The sequence below is a fragment of the Syngnathoides biaculeatus genome, chromosome 8 (genome assembly GCF_019802595.1).
Source record: "Syngnathoides biaculeatus isolate LvHL_M chromosome 8, ASM1980259v1, whole genome shotgun sequence".
Classification (NCBI taxonomy): Eukaryota; Metazoa; Chordata; class Actinopteri; order Syngnathiformes; family Syngnathidae; genus Syngnathoides; species Syngnathoides biaculeatus.
The window spans coordinates 8,485,484-8,497,747 of record NC_084647.1 but is presented as its reverse complement, the minus strand read 5'-3'; the positions used below and the strand labels follow the sequence as shown (position 1 = coordinate 8,497,747).

At 43.7% G+C, this 12,264-nt stretch overlaps 1 protein-coding gene across 1 annotated transcript; it reads right to left on the bottom strand.

The window, feature by feature from the left end:
* Positions 1-107: 107 nt before the first annotated feature.
* On the bottom strand, positions 108-12,075 carry aifm4 (apoptosis inducing factor mitochondria associated 4). The gene is made up of 19 exons (XM_061828169.1): positions 11,929-12,075; positions 11,346-11,438; positions 10,734-10,843; positions 10,528-10,637; positions 9,337-9,381; positions 9,174-9,255; positions 8,981-9,093; positions 7,303-7,389; positions 7,135-7,226; positions 6,929-7,059; positions 6,245-6,360; positions 6,093-6,164; positions 5,895-5,958; positions 3,805-3,881; positions 3,596-3,713; positions 3,422-3,520; positions 3,245-3,320; positions 2,167-2,271; positions 108-983 (listed from the first exon to the last, which is right to left on the bottom strand). The coding sequence occupies exons 2-19, from the start codon at positions 11,435-11,437 to the stop codon at positions 953-955; spliced, it is 1,620 nt and encodes a 539-aa protein (XP_061684153.1). The 5' UTR covers position 11,438; positions 11,929-12,075; the 3' UTR covers positions 108-952.
* Positions 12,076-12,264: the final 189 nt, after the last annotated feature.

The following is a 12,264-nucleotide window of genomic DNA, read 5'->3' as shown; positions in this document are numbered from 1 at the left end:
TGGAGTTTACAGGCATATATAACGTAATATTTCCATGACTTTGTTTTTTTATTTTGACAAACGTGTTCAGCACTGGAATACAAAGGTCACAAATCACAGGGGTTAAATAAAAGCAGTTTTTTTTAATGCTCACACCATGATTAAGGACAGTAAATGTAAAGAAACAATGCACATGTAACTAAATAGAAAACAAAAACAGCTATTGGTTTGTTAATCCATTTTGGGAAGATTATTTATGGTATAGACAATCTTTCCATACATATTTATAAATTGTGTACCATAGGAAAGATTTAAATTAAACCATACATTGCTAATAACTGATTATTTATGACCTGATGGAACTACAAAACAGTGGAACATTTTATTTGAATTTAAATATAAAGATGCATATGAAAACACAGAAACATGACGATGACGGTGGAGTGCACAAAAAAAAACAGAAATGAAGAACTAAAGAGTATCCGTCATGCATCATCTGAGAGCGCACATTTTCTATTGAGTGTTTTTCCACCTGAGTATTAGCGACATTTTATGTTCAAATAAATAAGTAAAACAATTGGCAATTTACGCTGAGCTACAACAAATGTAAACAAGGTTGTTCTGCTTCAACGAGGTTTCTTGCATTTTTTACGTTTTGCATGCGATCTTTTTGCAGCGAGCACAACGGAACCGCTGCATCTTCTCGAAGCGCTTTGGAGCTTACGTGATGTGAACGAAGTGGCTGTGAATATCATTCCGTCTGATGGATGAAGGAGATTGACGAGGACCAAAATACTCAACGTGTCGATCCATTTTGACGTCGCAGGTGTCATGCGAACAATTTGTAAAGTCAAGTAAGGACAGGGTAGACGACGACAAGCCTTCAGAATGCCCGAGGCGGCGTTGGCGAGGCGGATGGGACCAAACAGAAGGCGGCTTGTGTCCTTCGCCGCTGAGTTGCAAGTCCGACGTTTTACATCTGGAGCCAGCTCAGGTCTTCGGCTCTGAACGGGGGAAGAGAGTCACACACATTCAGTACATGAAAGATGATCAAAATTTGAAATATCACACCGTCATGTAAACACCATAAAGATGCATTTCTAGATTAACCCCCCCCCCCCCAAGGCTAGTGATTCGGAGAAATAATGTGCTCATGAATCAATTATCCTAATATGTTCTATAAGTGGGTAGCACATTGGTTGTGGGTTCAAATCTCGACGCGGGCCCTTTTGTGTGGTATTAGCAAATGCTTGTATTGGGGTACTCAGGCTTCCCCTTACAACTCATAAACATAAATGCATGGATTGACAGCAACATGACATGTACTGTGAGTATAATAATTAATTAAATAGAAAATTATGTACTTTGATTGTCATGATCCCAATGGGATTTTGAAGAATATGTGATTTCGTGATGTTGATGTAAGCATGTAACTGTGTCCCTTGTGCAAAGCTTTGTTTTACACCTGCCAGGTCAGCGTTTTTTTTTTTGTTTGTTTCATAGTGAGCGGGGAGGAATAAAAACAGAACAAGTGATTCACATTAAAATCTGCAAGAGGAAAAGTGTTTTGGAAATAATAGAAACGTTGTCAATTCTAAAAGTATTTTAGTACACGCGGTAAATTATTTCAACATTAGGTCAGTCTTTTTTCCTTCATTACGAAACAAACACAACAAAACAAACAACAGACAAATAACAAAACAAACATAACAACAAGTCTTAAGTTGTGCATATTCCAGTGAATATTGTTTGTTTTTTTAAATATGTCAGCACTTGTTAGAAATTAGAGGAAGAGTTGTGCTTTGGTGCCAGCTGACGTAATATCTCAAGAGGTCTGATGACGTTTTTTGTGTGGCGTTGTGCTCGATTTTAATTGTGTGACAAAAAAATCCACCGAAAGATGAAAGTGGAAAGCACGTGCACCGCTTCCCCTGCTTGCTAAACTAAAGAAGTGAACATTTTCTGCGCTTTCACGGCAGGTCATGCATGACAGCGGTTCAAAGCCTGTACTTTTCTTTGACTTTAGAAGCAAAACATTGGTTGTATTTTACTGTAGCTGTAATTTTCTAGTTTCAATTTCTGCTTCATGTTCTTTATCGTGTCCAAATGAGCAGGACCGACGCACCATTTGAACATGCACTTTCCACACACGCAGCTTCTTTTGTCGAAGTGACTAATCCAACTCACTGAGTCTGCGCTTTTGTAACGCGCCGGCCCGCCGCCATCAGTTCCGCCAGCTGAGCTACGGCGGGATCAAACATGAGGCTGGCCGCCGCCACCACCGTGTCGTCTCTGTGGAGAAACAGGAGTGAAAGTAATGATGTACGACGTCCATCCCGAACGGTTATTTTCACTAAAGAACGTATTCTTCTCTTTGTCACGAACAAACGGCGCAGGGGCAGACCCAAATGCAGGACTCTCAGGCAGAGGTATAATGTTTGCTGTGGATCAAACAGGTTGACACCAAAAAGCAGTCCAAAACTAGGCAGAGGCACAGATACGCTAGGTTAGGCAGGATCCAAATGACGGAAAGCAAGGTCCGATGACTATGGGTTAAACTAACGAACAGAACAGGACGTGATTAGGTGGCCACGCCCCTCTTGGCAGAGGTCCAGCCTTGCTCACGACACTCCCGTTTTTTGACGCGCCTGGCTTGCACACCTTTTAGGTCCGCGCATTCTCTTTTAATGACTTCAGACACGCCCACGAGTGTAAGCGGCTTATTTGTGAGCAGCGGCCAAAGAAGCGGGACTCAGTGAAGTCTGAGGCTCGGTGTAGTTCCTGGAATGTGGACTTTAATTCAGATGGGAGAATGACACGGAAATCCATTTGGAAAATAGAGTATGTCACACTCGAAATGTGAAATTAACTTCCGAAAGAGAATGAGAACGTTCACATTCTAGAGTTGCGCCACCCAGAGTGTCGAGCTGGCACAAGTTTGCATAATTGATATTGCGCACGGAAGAATTTGCAGAGCCAAAGAAACGTGGAGGGGGGCAGCGCATCCTTTCTGACGTGAGCAAAGGGGAGAATACGCCCCAAATTGAACAAGAAGTGCGCCATTAGCAGATCATTGAAATAAGGGCTAGCACGTCTGAGGTTCGGGGTTCGAATCTCAGATCCGTCCAGTCCGGGCTTTAACCTGCCTCTTTCCTTGCGTCAGCTGGAACAGGACAATGAGGACGAGTGGCACGGAAAATGTTTGGGTGAAAAAGTGCGTCCAGATAGTACATATCGGGACACATTCGCCATCTACAGTACTTACTTAATGTAAAACGCCAGGAACTTCCTGTCCTCCACTTTTCCTTTGAATACAACTTCTGTGTAGCCCTCCCCATACCCTGCAGGAATAATAATCATAATAATAATAATTTAAAAAAAAAAAAAAAAAAAAAGTAAACCAAGCTTGAAGTGATCTGAAAGCCAAAACGAAAAACATCACCTGCGTATCTGATACTCTTTCCGAGCAACGCCGTCCAGAAGAAAGGAACAGATTCGATTTTGGTCGGTATATTCAGCATATTGAGGGCAGCGACTCTTCCTGAGGCACAAAGAAAAAAAATACGACACAAGTTCAACGACGTCGTCAATTTCAAGCGAATGAATCGAGCCGTACCCTGAGCTTGTGACATTTGCCAGTGACCCACACTGACCCGTTGGTCACCTCGAATGGTCAACGGGAAGGAGGTGACGTCTCCGGCGCTGAAAACGTCCCCGACATTGGTCCTCATGAACTGCGGCGAGAGAGACGTGTTGCACACGCGCCCAGCGCAATACGTAACATGCGCTCGGCCAATCAGACAACAGCCAAGGAGGCGCCTTCACCTTGTCAACGACGACTGCTTTTTTGGAATCTACTTCAACTTCACTCCCTGCTAGGAAGTCAGAATTGGGGATCACACCTGCAACATAGGCAGAGGTGGCTAGTAGCGCTACGTTAACATTGTGGATATGATGTATTTGTCACAGACATTTGAATGCATCATACTACGGAAGCGTATTGCTGCCCCCCCCCAAATAAATAAATAAAGTCACTATCACGTTATAACCTGATACGTTTCATGTTCTAATGAGGATGTTTCATGTTATAATGTGGTTAATTACACATTATAACGTGAAGCATTTCATATAATTCATTTCACATTATAACGTGAAACATTTCACGTTATAATGTGAAATGAACCATGTTATAACATGTAATTTATCATGTTGTAACATGAAACATATCAAGGTAAATCCCGATAAGTTGTACGTTATAACCTGAAAACATGGCGTCAACTTGTTGCGATCCTGTGGTCACTCACATCCTTGCAAGATGGCATACAGGAAGACAAAGCGAGGAACGGATCACGTTATAACGTAGAGCATATCATGTTATAAGTCCGAAGAAAGTTTCACACTATAACATGAAATTAATTACAATATAATGTGAAACTTTTCATGTTGTAACTGAAATGATTCACATTATAATGTGTAATTAACCACATATGTGAAAGATATCATGTTAAAGCATGAAACATACACGTTATAACGTGACACATATCACGTTATGACGTGATAGCGACTTTTTTGGGGGGGGGGGTGTGGCACCAATACCCTTCTGTACTATACTTTTTACTTTCACTTGAGTATTTCCGTTCAGATGAACCGATACTTTTACGCCGTTACAATGATCAATAAGCCGCTCGCAACATTTATTTAGCCATTATTGCTGCACAATCTATTTTTATTTTCTGCAACGGACGTCGCTGGGCCAATGAAACGTAGCAAAAACAGCCACGCAAATGTTTACTTTACAGATTCCGAAAGGCAACATCTTTTAGTCTCATTTGAGAAAACACCTTGTGATAAATTGCAGATGTTCCCGCCGTCGTCTCGGCAGCGTGTCTGAGCTCGTTCAGTCATTGAAGCAAAAAGGTTTTTTATCAAAATACAACGAATAAAGATTTTCCTATGCAGTCGTTTTCACCAAGTACTTTCTCACTGTTGCTCAAATATTTTGAGGACTACATGTTACTTTTACTTGACCTCTATTGTCATAAACAGTACTCTTACTCGAGTACACTATTTGGTGACTCGACCTACCTCTGTCTCTATGAATAAAAATTGTCCATATTCAATACGTATCCAGGTTCAGAGGCTGTCATGTCAAAAGAGGTTTCGTCTCTATTTGTTTGAGAATTTAAACATCTCCATCCATCTTTTCTATCTCTTGACCTTATGAGGATTACAGGCGAGCTGTAGCCTATTGCATCCGATTTTGGCCAAGAAATTGAAGAGACAAAAAAAAAAAAATCGAACGTAACATTCCGCAGCTGACATTCATGTTAAATCTCAACGCTTGAATTTTTATCTCGTGGCATTGATGCGGGAACTCTTTTTTTTATTTTGAACCTTCATCCAGACGATACAATTTTGAGGCCCCGTAGCTCAGTGGTTCGAGCCCAGGGGTTGTGGGTTCGTATCCCACTGGGGCCTCCACTCCCTGAGAAGGCTTGCGTCAGGAAGGGCATCCGGCGTGAAAATTATGCCAAACATCATCTCAGATGACACGCTGTGGCGACGCCGAAAGAAACTTACTTTTTTTCTATCCAGACGATACAATTTTACCTGCTAGCACGAAATACCGCAACTACAAAAAGAAAGACGAACGATGCTAAAAAAAAAATTCATAATATAAAAGAAATTGTTGAGAAGTCAAAAATGAATCAAGCTAATCTTCTGTTAGAGAACGCATGTAAATAATAATAAAACATTCATTTTAATAAAACAAACATTTTTCTCTTGTCGGGTGAAACAGTACATAAATATTTGTTTCCACTTACTTACAATATTAGCGTTATGAAGCATTACAGAAGCATAAAAATGAAAGAACGCAGTAGCAGTATAAAATGTGTAGTGTGAGTGTTAATGACCTATTCCTGCAATCAGCACGTCAGCCTCCAGAATTTTGCCACTCTTCAGCAAGACCTCCCTCACCTGCAACGACAGACATCGTTGTTGCCTCCAGAAACTCATTATTCATTTTTTTTTTTTAATTGGCTCCATCAGATGTGAAAAGAAGCACGAAAAAAAAAAAAAAAAAAGGAGGGGGGGGGGGTTCGACGAACTACCGAGCCGTTTTCTCCTCTGATCTCGGCGACGCCGTCATTCATGTAGAACTTCACGTTCTGCTCTTCCAACATCTTGAAAAGATCATCGTTTGAGAGTTGTTGCAATGATGAACGTTCTGAGTTGTGCCCCCCCCCCCCCCCCCGGTCCTTACTCGCATGGTCATTTTGCCAATCTCGGGCCCCAGGGAGCGTTCATACGGGTATTTGCTGGTTCCAACTATGGAAACACTGCAAGCCTTTGTGACTAGATAGGAGGCCACTTCCATACCTAAAATGAAAACAAAATACGCTTGAAATATCAAAATTGTCAATCACTCGTGCGCTCAAATAACAAGCCGACGATGCATGATGCCATATAAAATTTCAGAAAATGGAGGAGCAGATGAGGAGAAAACCATCTATCCATCCATCCATTCATTTTCTTCGCCGCTTATCCTCACAAGGGTCGCAGGGAGTGCTGGAGCCTATCCCAGCTGTCAACGGGCAGGAGGCGGGGCACACCCTGAACTGGCTGCCAGCCCATCGCAGTTACGCTTTCTGAGTTGCATGATGTCACATGACTAAGAAAGGGTAACTGTGATTGGTTCTGACCTGAAGTAACCCTGCCTGGTGGCACAAAAGGTGAATTTCAGACAGCGAAATGTTGACATTGAAAAGTTACACCGAAATTGAAAATGTGATCACTTTGCATTTCAAATTCAAATCATACTTCCATATCGGCTCACTCCCGACCCGAATAAGCACGACGGATAATGAAGGTGGATGAGAAGGTTTGAAACAACAACAACAACAACAAAAAAAAATAATAATAATGCAAAAAGGAACAAGTGGCCAACCTATGAAGGAGGTTCCAACGACAACGGCCTTGCGGCCCAGGCAGGACGCGTCGATGTCTTTGGCATCTTCGTAGCTCTGCAGTAACTTCACCCCCGTCAGGTCACTCCCGGGGCAACTCAGCGGCTTCGCCCTGCGGAAATCGACATTTTTCACGTTTTCTCATAGTCCGAAATGTAAACGTTGAGCATAAGATAGCGAGTCTCGCCTGCAGCCCGTGGAGATAAGAAGCCGGTCGTAACGTTGCACTCCGCCGTCCTTCATCGTCACGGCTTTATCTTGCGTGTTTACGCTCGCCGCCTGAATTTGGACCGGCGGACGCGTCAAGCCTTCGCGGGCCAATTTGTCAAAACGCGACGCGTTCTTTGCGGGTCACCTCTTTCTCCGTCCGTACTTCAATGCCGTATTGTTGGAAAAATTCGGGAGAGCGGAGGACGATGCCGTTTCTGTCAACATTCATAGCCTGAACAAAATACATAAACATTTCTATCAGCGGATTTTGTAATTTGAAATTTACTAGAAGCACAAATTCCTTTGAGCTGGTACAATTTGGAAAAAAATACACATCTTTAAAAGGTGCAAAGAACTTTGAAAGTGCCATCATCCGAAATGACTTCAGAACAGTTCAAATCTGCAGGATGAACGCCGCAGTTTTGCTTTGCTTTTTCATTTTTGTGGGGGCGGCACATCCGCGCCACAGTTCTGAGGTCCTGGGCTCAGATCGGGGCTCTCGTGTGTGGACTTTGCTGGTTCTCCCTGTTCCTGGGTGGATTTTCTCCGGGTACAAAAGGGACAAGCCGAAAGAAACTTACTTACTCCGGTTTCCCCCAACATCCCCCCAAAAAGGTTTAATGTAGCCTCTAAATTGCGTGTGAATGGTTGTTTCTACGTAGAGTCCAACCTCGGTTCTCCACCGCAATCCGTTCCAGAAGGCGATTTGTTCAAAAACCGAATCCATATTTCCCACGTCTGCGTTGAACGCAATAACATGGCTATTGTGGATCAGCTGGTCGGGCCACCCGCGTTCTGTTATTTCCTGGTTTTGTCGGGGGCGTTCGAGTACCGATTTTCGTTCGAAAACAAGCATAAAAAAAATCTCGATATGTTCATTTGAAAACCGATTTGTTCGAGAACCGAGTCTGTACTGGACCACCCAATTGGCTGGCGACCAATCCGGAGCGCCCAAAAGTAGCTGGGATCGGCTCCAGCATGCCTGTGACCCTAGTGAGGATAAGCAGTGTGGAAAATGAAATCTATATTTGTGGAATATTTTGTGTTGTTGGAGTAGCAGTGATAGTAATGTGGAAAAGTAGGACGATGATGAGCGTGAAACCGGAAATGGGAGTTTTTGTGACGGCGAAGTTGGTACGTTTGTTTATCTTGGCAGTTAACTTCTTTTTAAACTTTAGCATTATTGCGAAGCACGTCGAACCGTTCATGTACCGTCATTCCCGGCCTATAAGCCGCGACTTTCTCCCCACACGCTTTCAACCCTGCGGTTTATGCGGCTAATTTGTGCATTGTTTTTCTCACGGCCGCTCGGGGGCACTCGAGCGGAAAAAAGGGAAGCGTGAGACCGGTGGAATCAATGTGCCGAGGAAGTGACTTTTACCGGTCCGCCCCTTTTAGCGCTGCGCTAGCGTGCTACTGCTGCGTCTCAATGATGTTTACCAATATGTTTTTGTTTAACTGGCCCTGTTAGCGCGGCGCTAGCGTTAAACTCTCTGTGTACCGTCTTTTTTTGTAAATATCTCCCGTTTCAACGTGGCCACTTGCGGCTTTCTTTTACACAGCTACGGCGTACGTATGTACCAAATGGTATTTCCTTTACAAATCGACTGGGTGAGGCTTATAACCAGGTAATCATTTCCTTCAATGTTCATGTAAACGGTTTTAGGATGGCAGTTCAAGCACAGGACAAGGACGTCTATTTCCGTAATGCCCGACGGGAACAAATATTCTAAATCTCTACAAGTCAAGGTCAAGCAGCAGCGTCACAGAGTAACTCGCGTTCCACCTCGGAGGTTCAAGACAATGACGGGGCGAAATCTGACCTTACTCAGTTTGGGCTTGTCAAAAGGGGGCAGCGTGTCTTTGGTCACCATGACGATCCGGCCCCGGTAGCAGTTCTGACGCAGCGTCTCGGCACACACCAAAGCGGCGGGGCCTGAATTCACAACACAAGAGTATCGAGGCGATGGTGGGGCGCACGTGACAGATGGAAACACGAAGCGGACCCTTCGTTACCTCCTCCTATGAGCAGGACGGTATGCGCGATGTTGGGCAAAACACTACACATTTCCTTTACCCGTCTGGTCTGCTTCAGAGTCTGAGGGGAGGCAGAAGCTCCGTGTTCACACTTCAAGTAACACAGAATGAGTTCAAATCTGCTGAACCTGCTTTCGCTTGCCTTCTTCTTGATGGAAACGAACACCTTTCCATCCACAACGTTCACCTGTGACAAAACGGTTAAAACACGGAGAAGTACCGCTAACGGCGGGTATCCAAAAACACTTTCAGGTTCAACTTTTCCACCTCCGTGTTGGAAAAAACACTCCACATAATGAGAGGATGTGCGTTACCACTAAACGCATCACATAGTCTACATCCATCTGTTGTCATTTAGGATTATCTGCTATCTATGATTGTCTGACGGTGTAGTGGTACAGCGTGGAATCGACTCCCGCTCAGCGATGGCGTCGATATCTGCCCTGCGACTGACTGGCGACCAGTTCAGGGCGTAGTCCGCCTTTCGCCCGACGCTAGCTGGGATAGGCTCCAGCTTTCCCGCGACCCTTGTGAGGATGAGCGGCTTGGATAATGACATGACATCCATTATTGTCTGCAAGGCTGCTGCAAAAGTTTGCAAGACTGCACATTCTAAAAAGATCCGATACGCTAGCTGGATTCGTTTTTTTGTCACATATCAATGTTCAATTTGGACACTCTGAAGGGGACTTTTAATTGAACTATATGTTTAATATTGTGCCATCAAACTGCGCAATTTTTTAAATATTTTATTTACACGACGGGTCAAAATATTCTCAACGCCTGTGCCTAGGATGCGAGGCAAATTAGAATAATGTTAGAATGAATATCTTCGTGACAGCATAAACACAAAGATACATTTGTCCCAAAATATTTCTGTATCCATCTTTATTTAGATCTAACGAAGACAATGCATGTGTACCTAATTGGGTTTCTGGATTCTGAATCGTTTTCACATGAAATCGAAGTTGCGCTCAACGGCATTCCAAAGACTGAGGACCAAAACCACAAAAGTGGGGGCCATTCATTTGTTCGTACACGACAAATGTCGCCATATTTTCCGCCTTTAATTTTCTCAAAAGCCGCCGGTGCGCCTCACACGTGGCTCAATATTGAGCCTTGAACGTAGCCCCATCTAATGCGTTGCGTAACATAACCTGCTGCGGCGTCTATTCCATGCGCCTTATCACGCGGTGCGGCTTATATATGAAAAGAGTTTGAAAATAGGCCAATCATTGAAGGTGCGCCTTATAATAGGAAAAATCCTGTGCGGTATTTGAAATAAATTGTTGACGAGCAATCGAGGTGGATAAAAAGTTGAGGCAAATTTCACCCTGTGGCAAGGCAGCGAGTCCAGGCCTGGATACTCCTCAATATCTCCGGTTTTAATGTTGAAACAAGCGCCGTGGAAGGGACACCTCACTCGATTGCCGACCAGCGCTCCTGGAACGGAACGTCGAGAAAATTCCTCTGCTCAGCGGAAGACGGGACCACTTCCGTGCTCAAAAGTGATAGAAAAAAAAAAAAAAAAAAACCGACCTTTCACCAGCGGAGCATTGTAATGAGAGCAGAGACTTCCGACCGCGCTGTACTGACCCTCCGTGCGGACGAGCAGAACTTTCTGCTCGGCCACGGAGACCACTTTCATCCTTAATTACAAACACGGGTTACATTAAATAAACCTCTTATGAATATTTGAGGTGTGCCAGGAAAGTTCTAGGATGGGTGTCATTTCAAATCCGAACTTCAAACTAAAGACTTTTTCCCTTTTGATGCCCACTTGCACTCCTACAAGGATTCTTCCCGGATCCCCGGCGGCTCCGCGGCCATCTCGAGGCCCTCCGGATCTTCAAAACAGTTCCCTGCCCTTGCCAAACTTTGGAAAGAAAAAAACAAACAAAACAAAAAAAAAAACCATACGGAGACGTTTCCGGTGAGCGATGGCGATCTCAAACAGGAAGTACGGGACGCATTTGCGAATCATCACTTCACGGTGTAGCGGTCACAAGTTGTCATGCCGCAACGCTCACAAATGTAGCGTCATCTCTATGTGGACCGCTAAATTATCGAGCTCACGCTGACGTTTGGATTTTGGAATATATCTTTCCTGGAACTTTCCTGACACGCTTTACGCGGTGTCATGTGACCTACTGGCCATCTCGGAGGTCGTCCTCCTGACAAACCAGCTCGGTCACGTCCTCCTCCGAAGCTTCACCTTGATCTTGTTCTTCCTTAGGATTCATTCTGTCGAAAAAATGGATCATATGTCATACGTACCACTGGATTATTTGTGGCTTTGTTGCGACGAACACTCCACTGAACTTACTTCTTGTAATTTGTATGTCCCAGAAAACATACAGTTTGTTTAAAATTAGGACTGACATACAAGATTAATATCAATTTGTTCTTTTGAGATATTACGACATACGCAACAACAACAACAAAAAAAACAACAACAACAACACAGTGTAGTAGTGTACACACGCAAAGATATTACTTAACTAGTTTTATTCCTAAAACTACATTCAAAATCGACTGCTCTTTGCAATCAAAAGACAGAAATGCATATCATTCATATCATAAACTGCAACTGCAAATATGAACGTATTTTTAGTCACATTAAATACTGATTAACTAGATGCTGAGTGGCTTTAGTGTACACACGGAAAAACATCCCAAATGGAGGCTAAACTTGATGAACGAGTGTATTACAAAAAAAAAAAAAGAAGCTCACCTTTTTATTCCTCGGGGGTTGATACAAAAAAATGAAAAATGTCTGCCGGTGTTTACAGCGAATGACAAAACGGGTGATGCGCTCAACGGTATCCAACTCTCAACTCCGACTGCTGGGTTCTGCCCTTCTGGTTGTGACGAACGTAAAGCTCTTGCGCCTAACCCGGAAGCGAGTTCACTGTTGACGCGAGGTCAAACTACATTTCCCACAGTTCCGTGGTGTTTGGGGACGTCATTTTGGGCGAAGTCTGAGGCGTTCAGAGCCCAGTCGTAATTTGCACCAACTGTGAAGCAACACCCCAAAAAACACTCTCGGCTTGGGTCTATGCTGATTTTT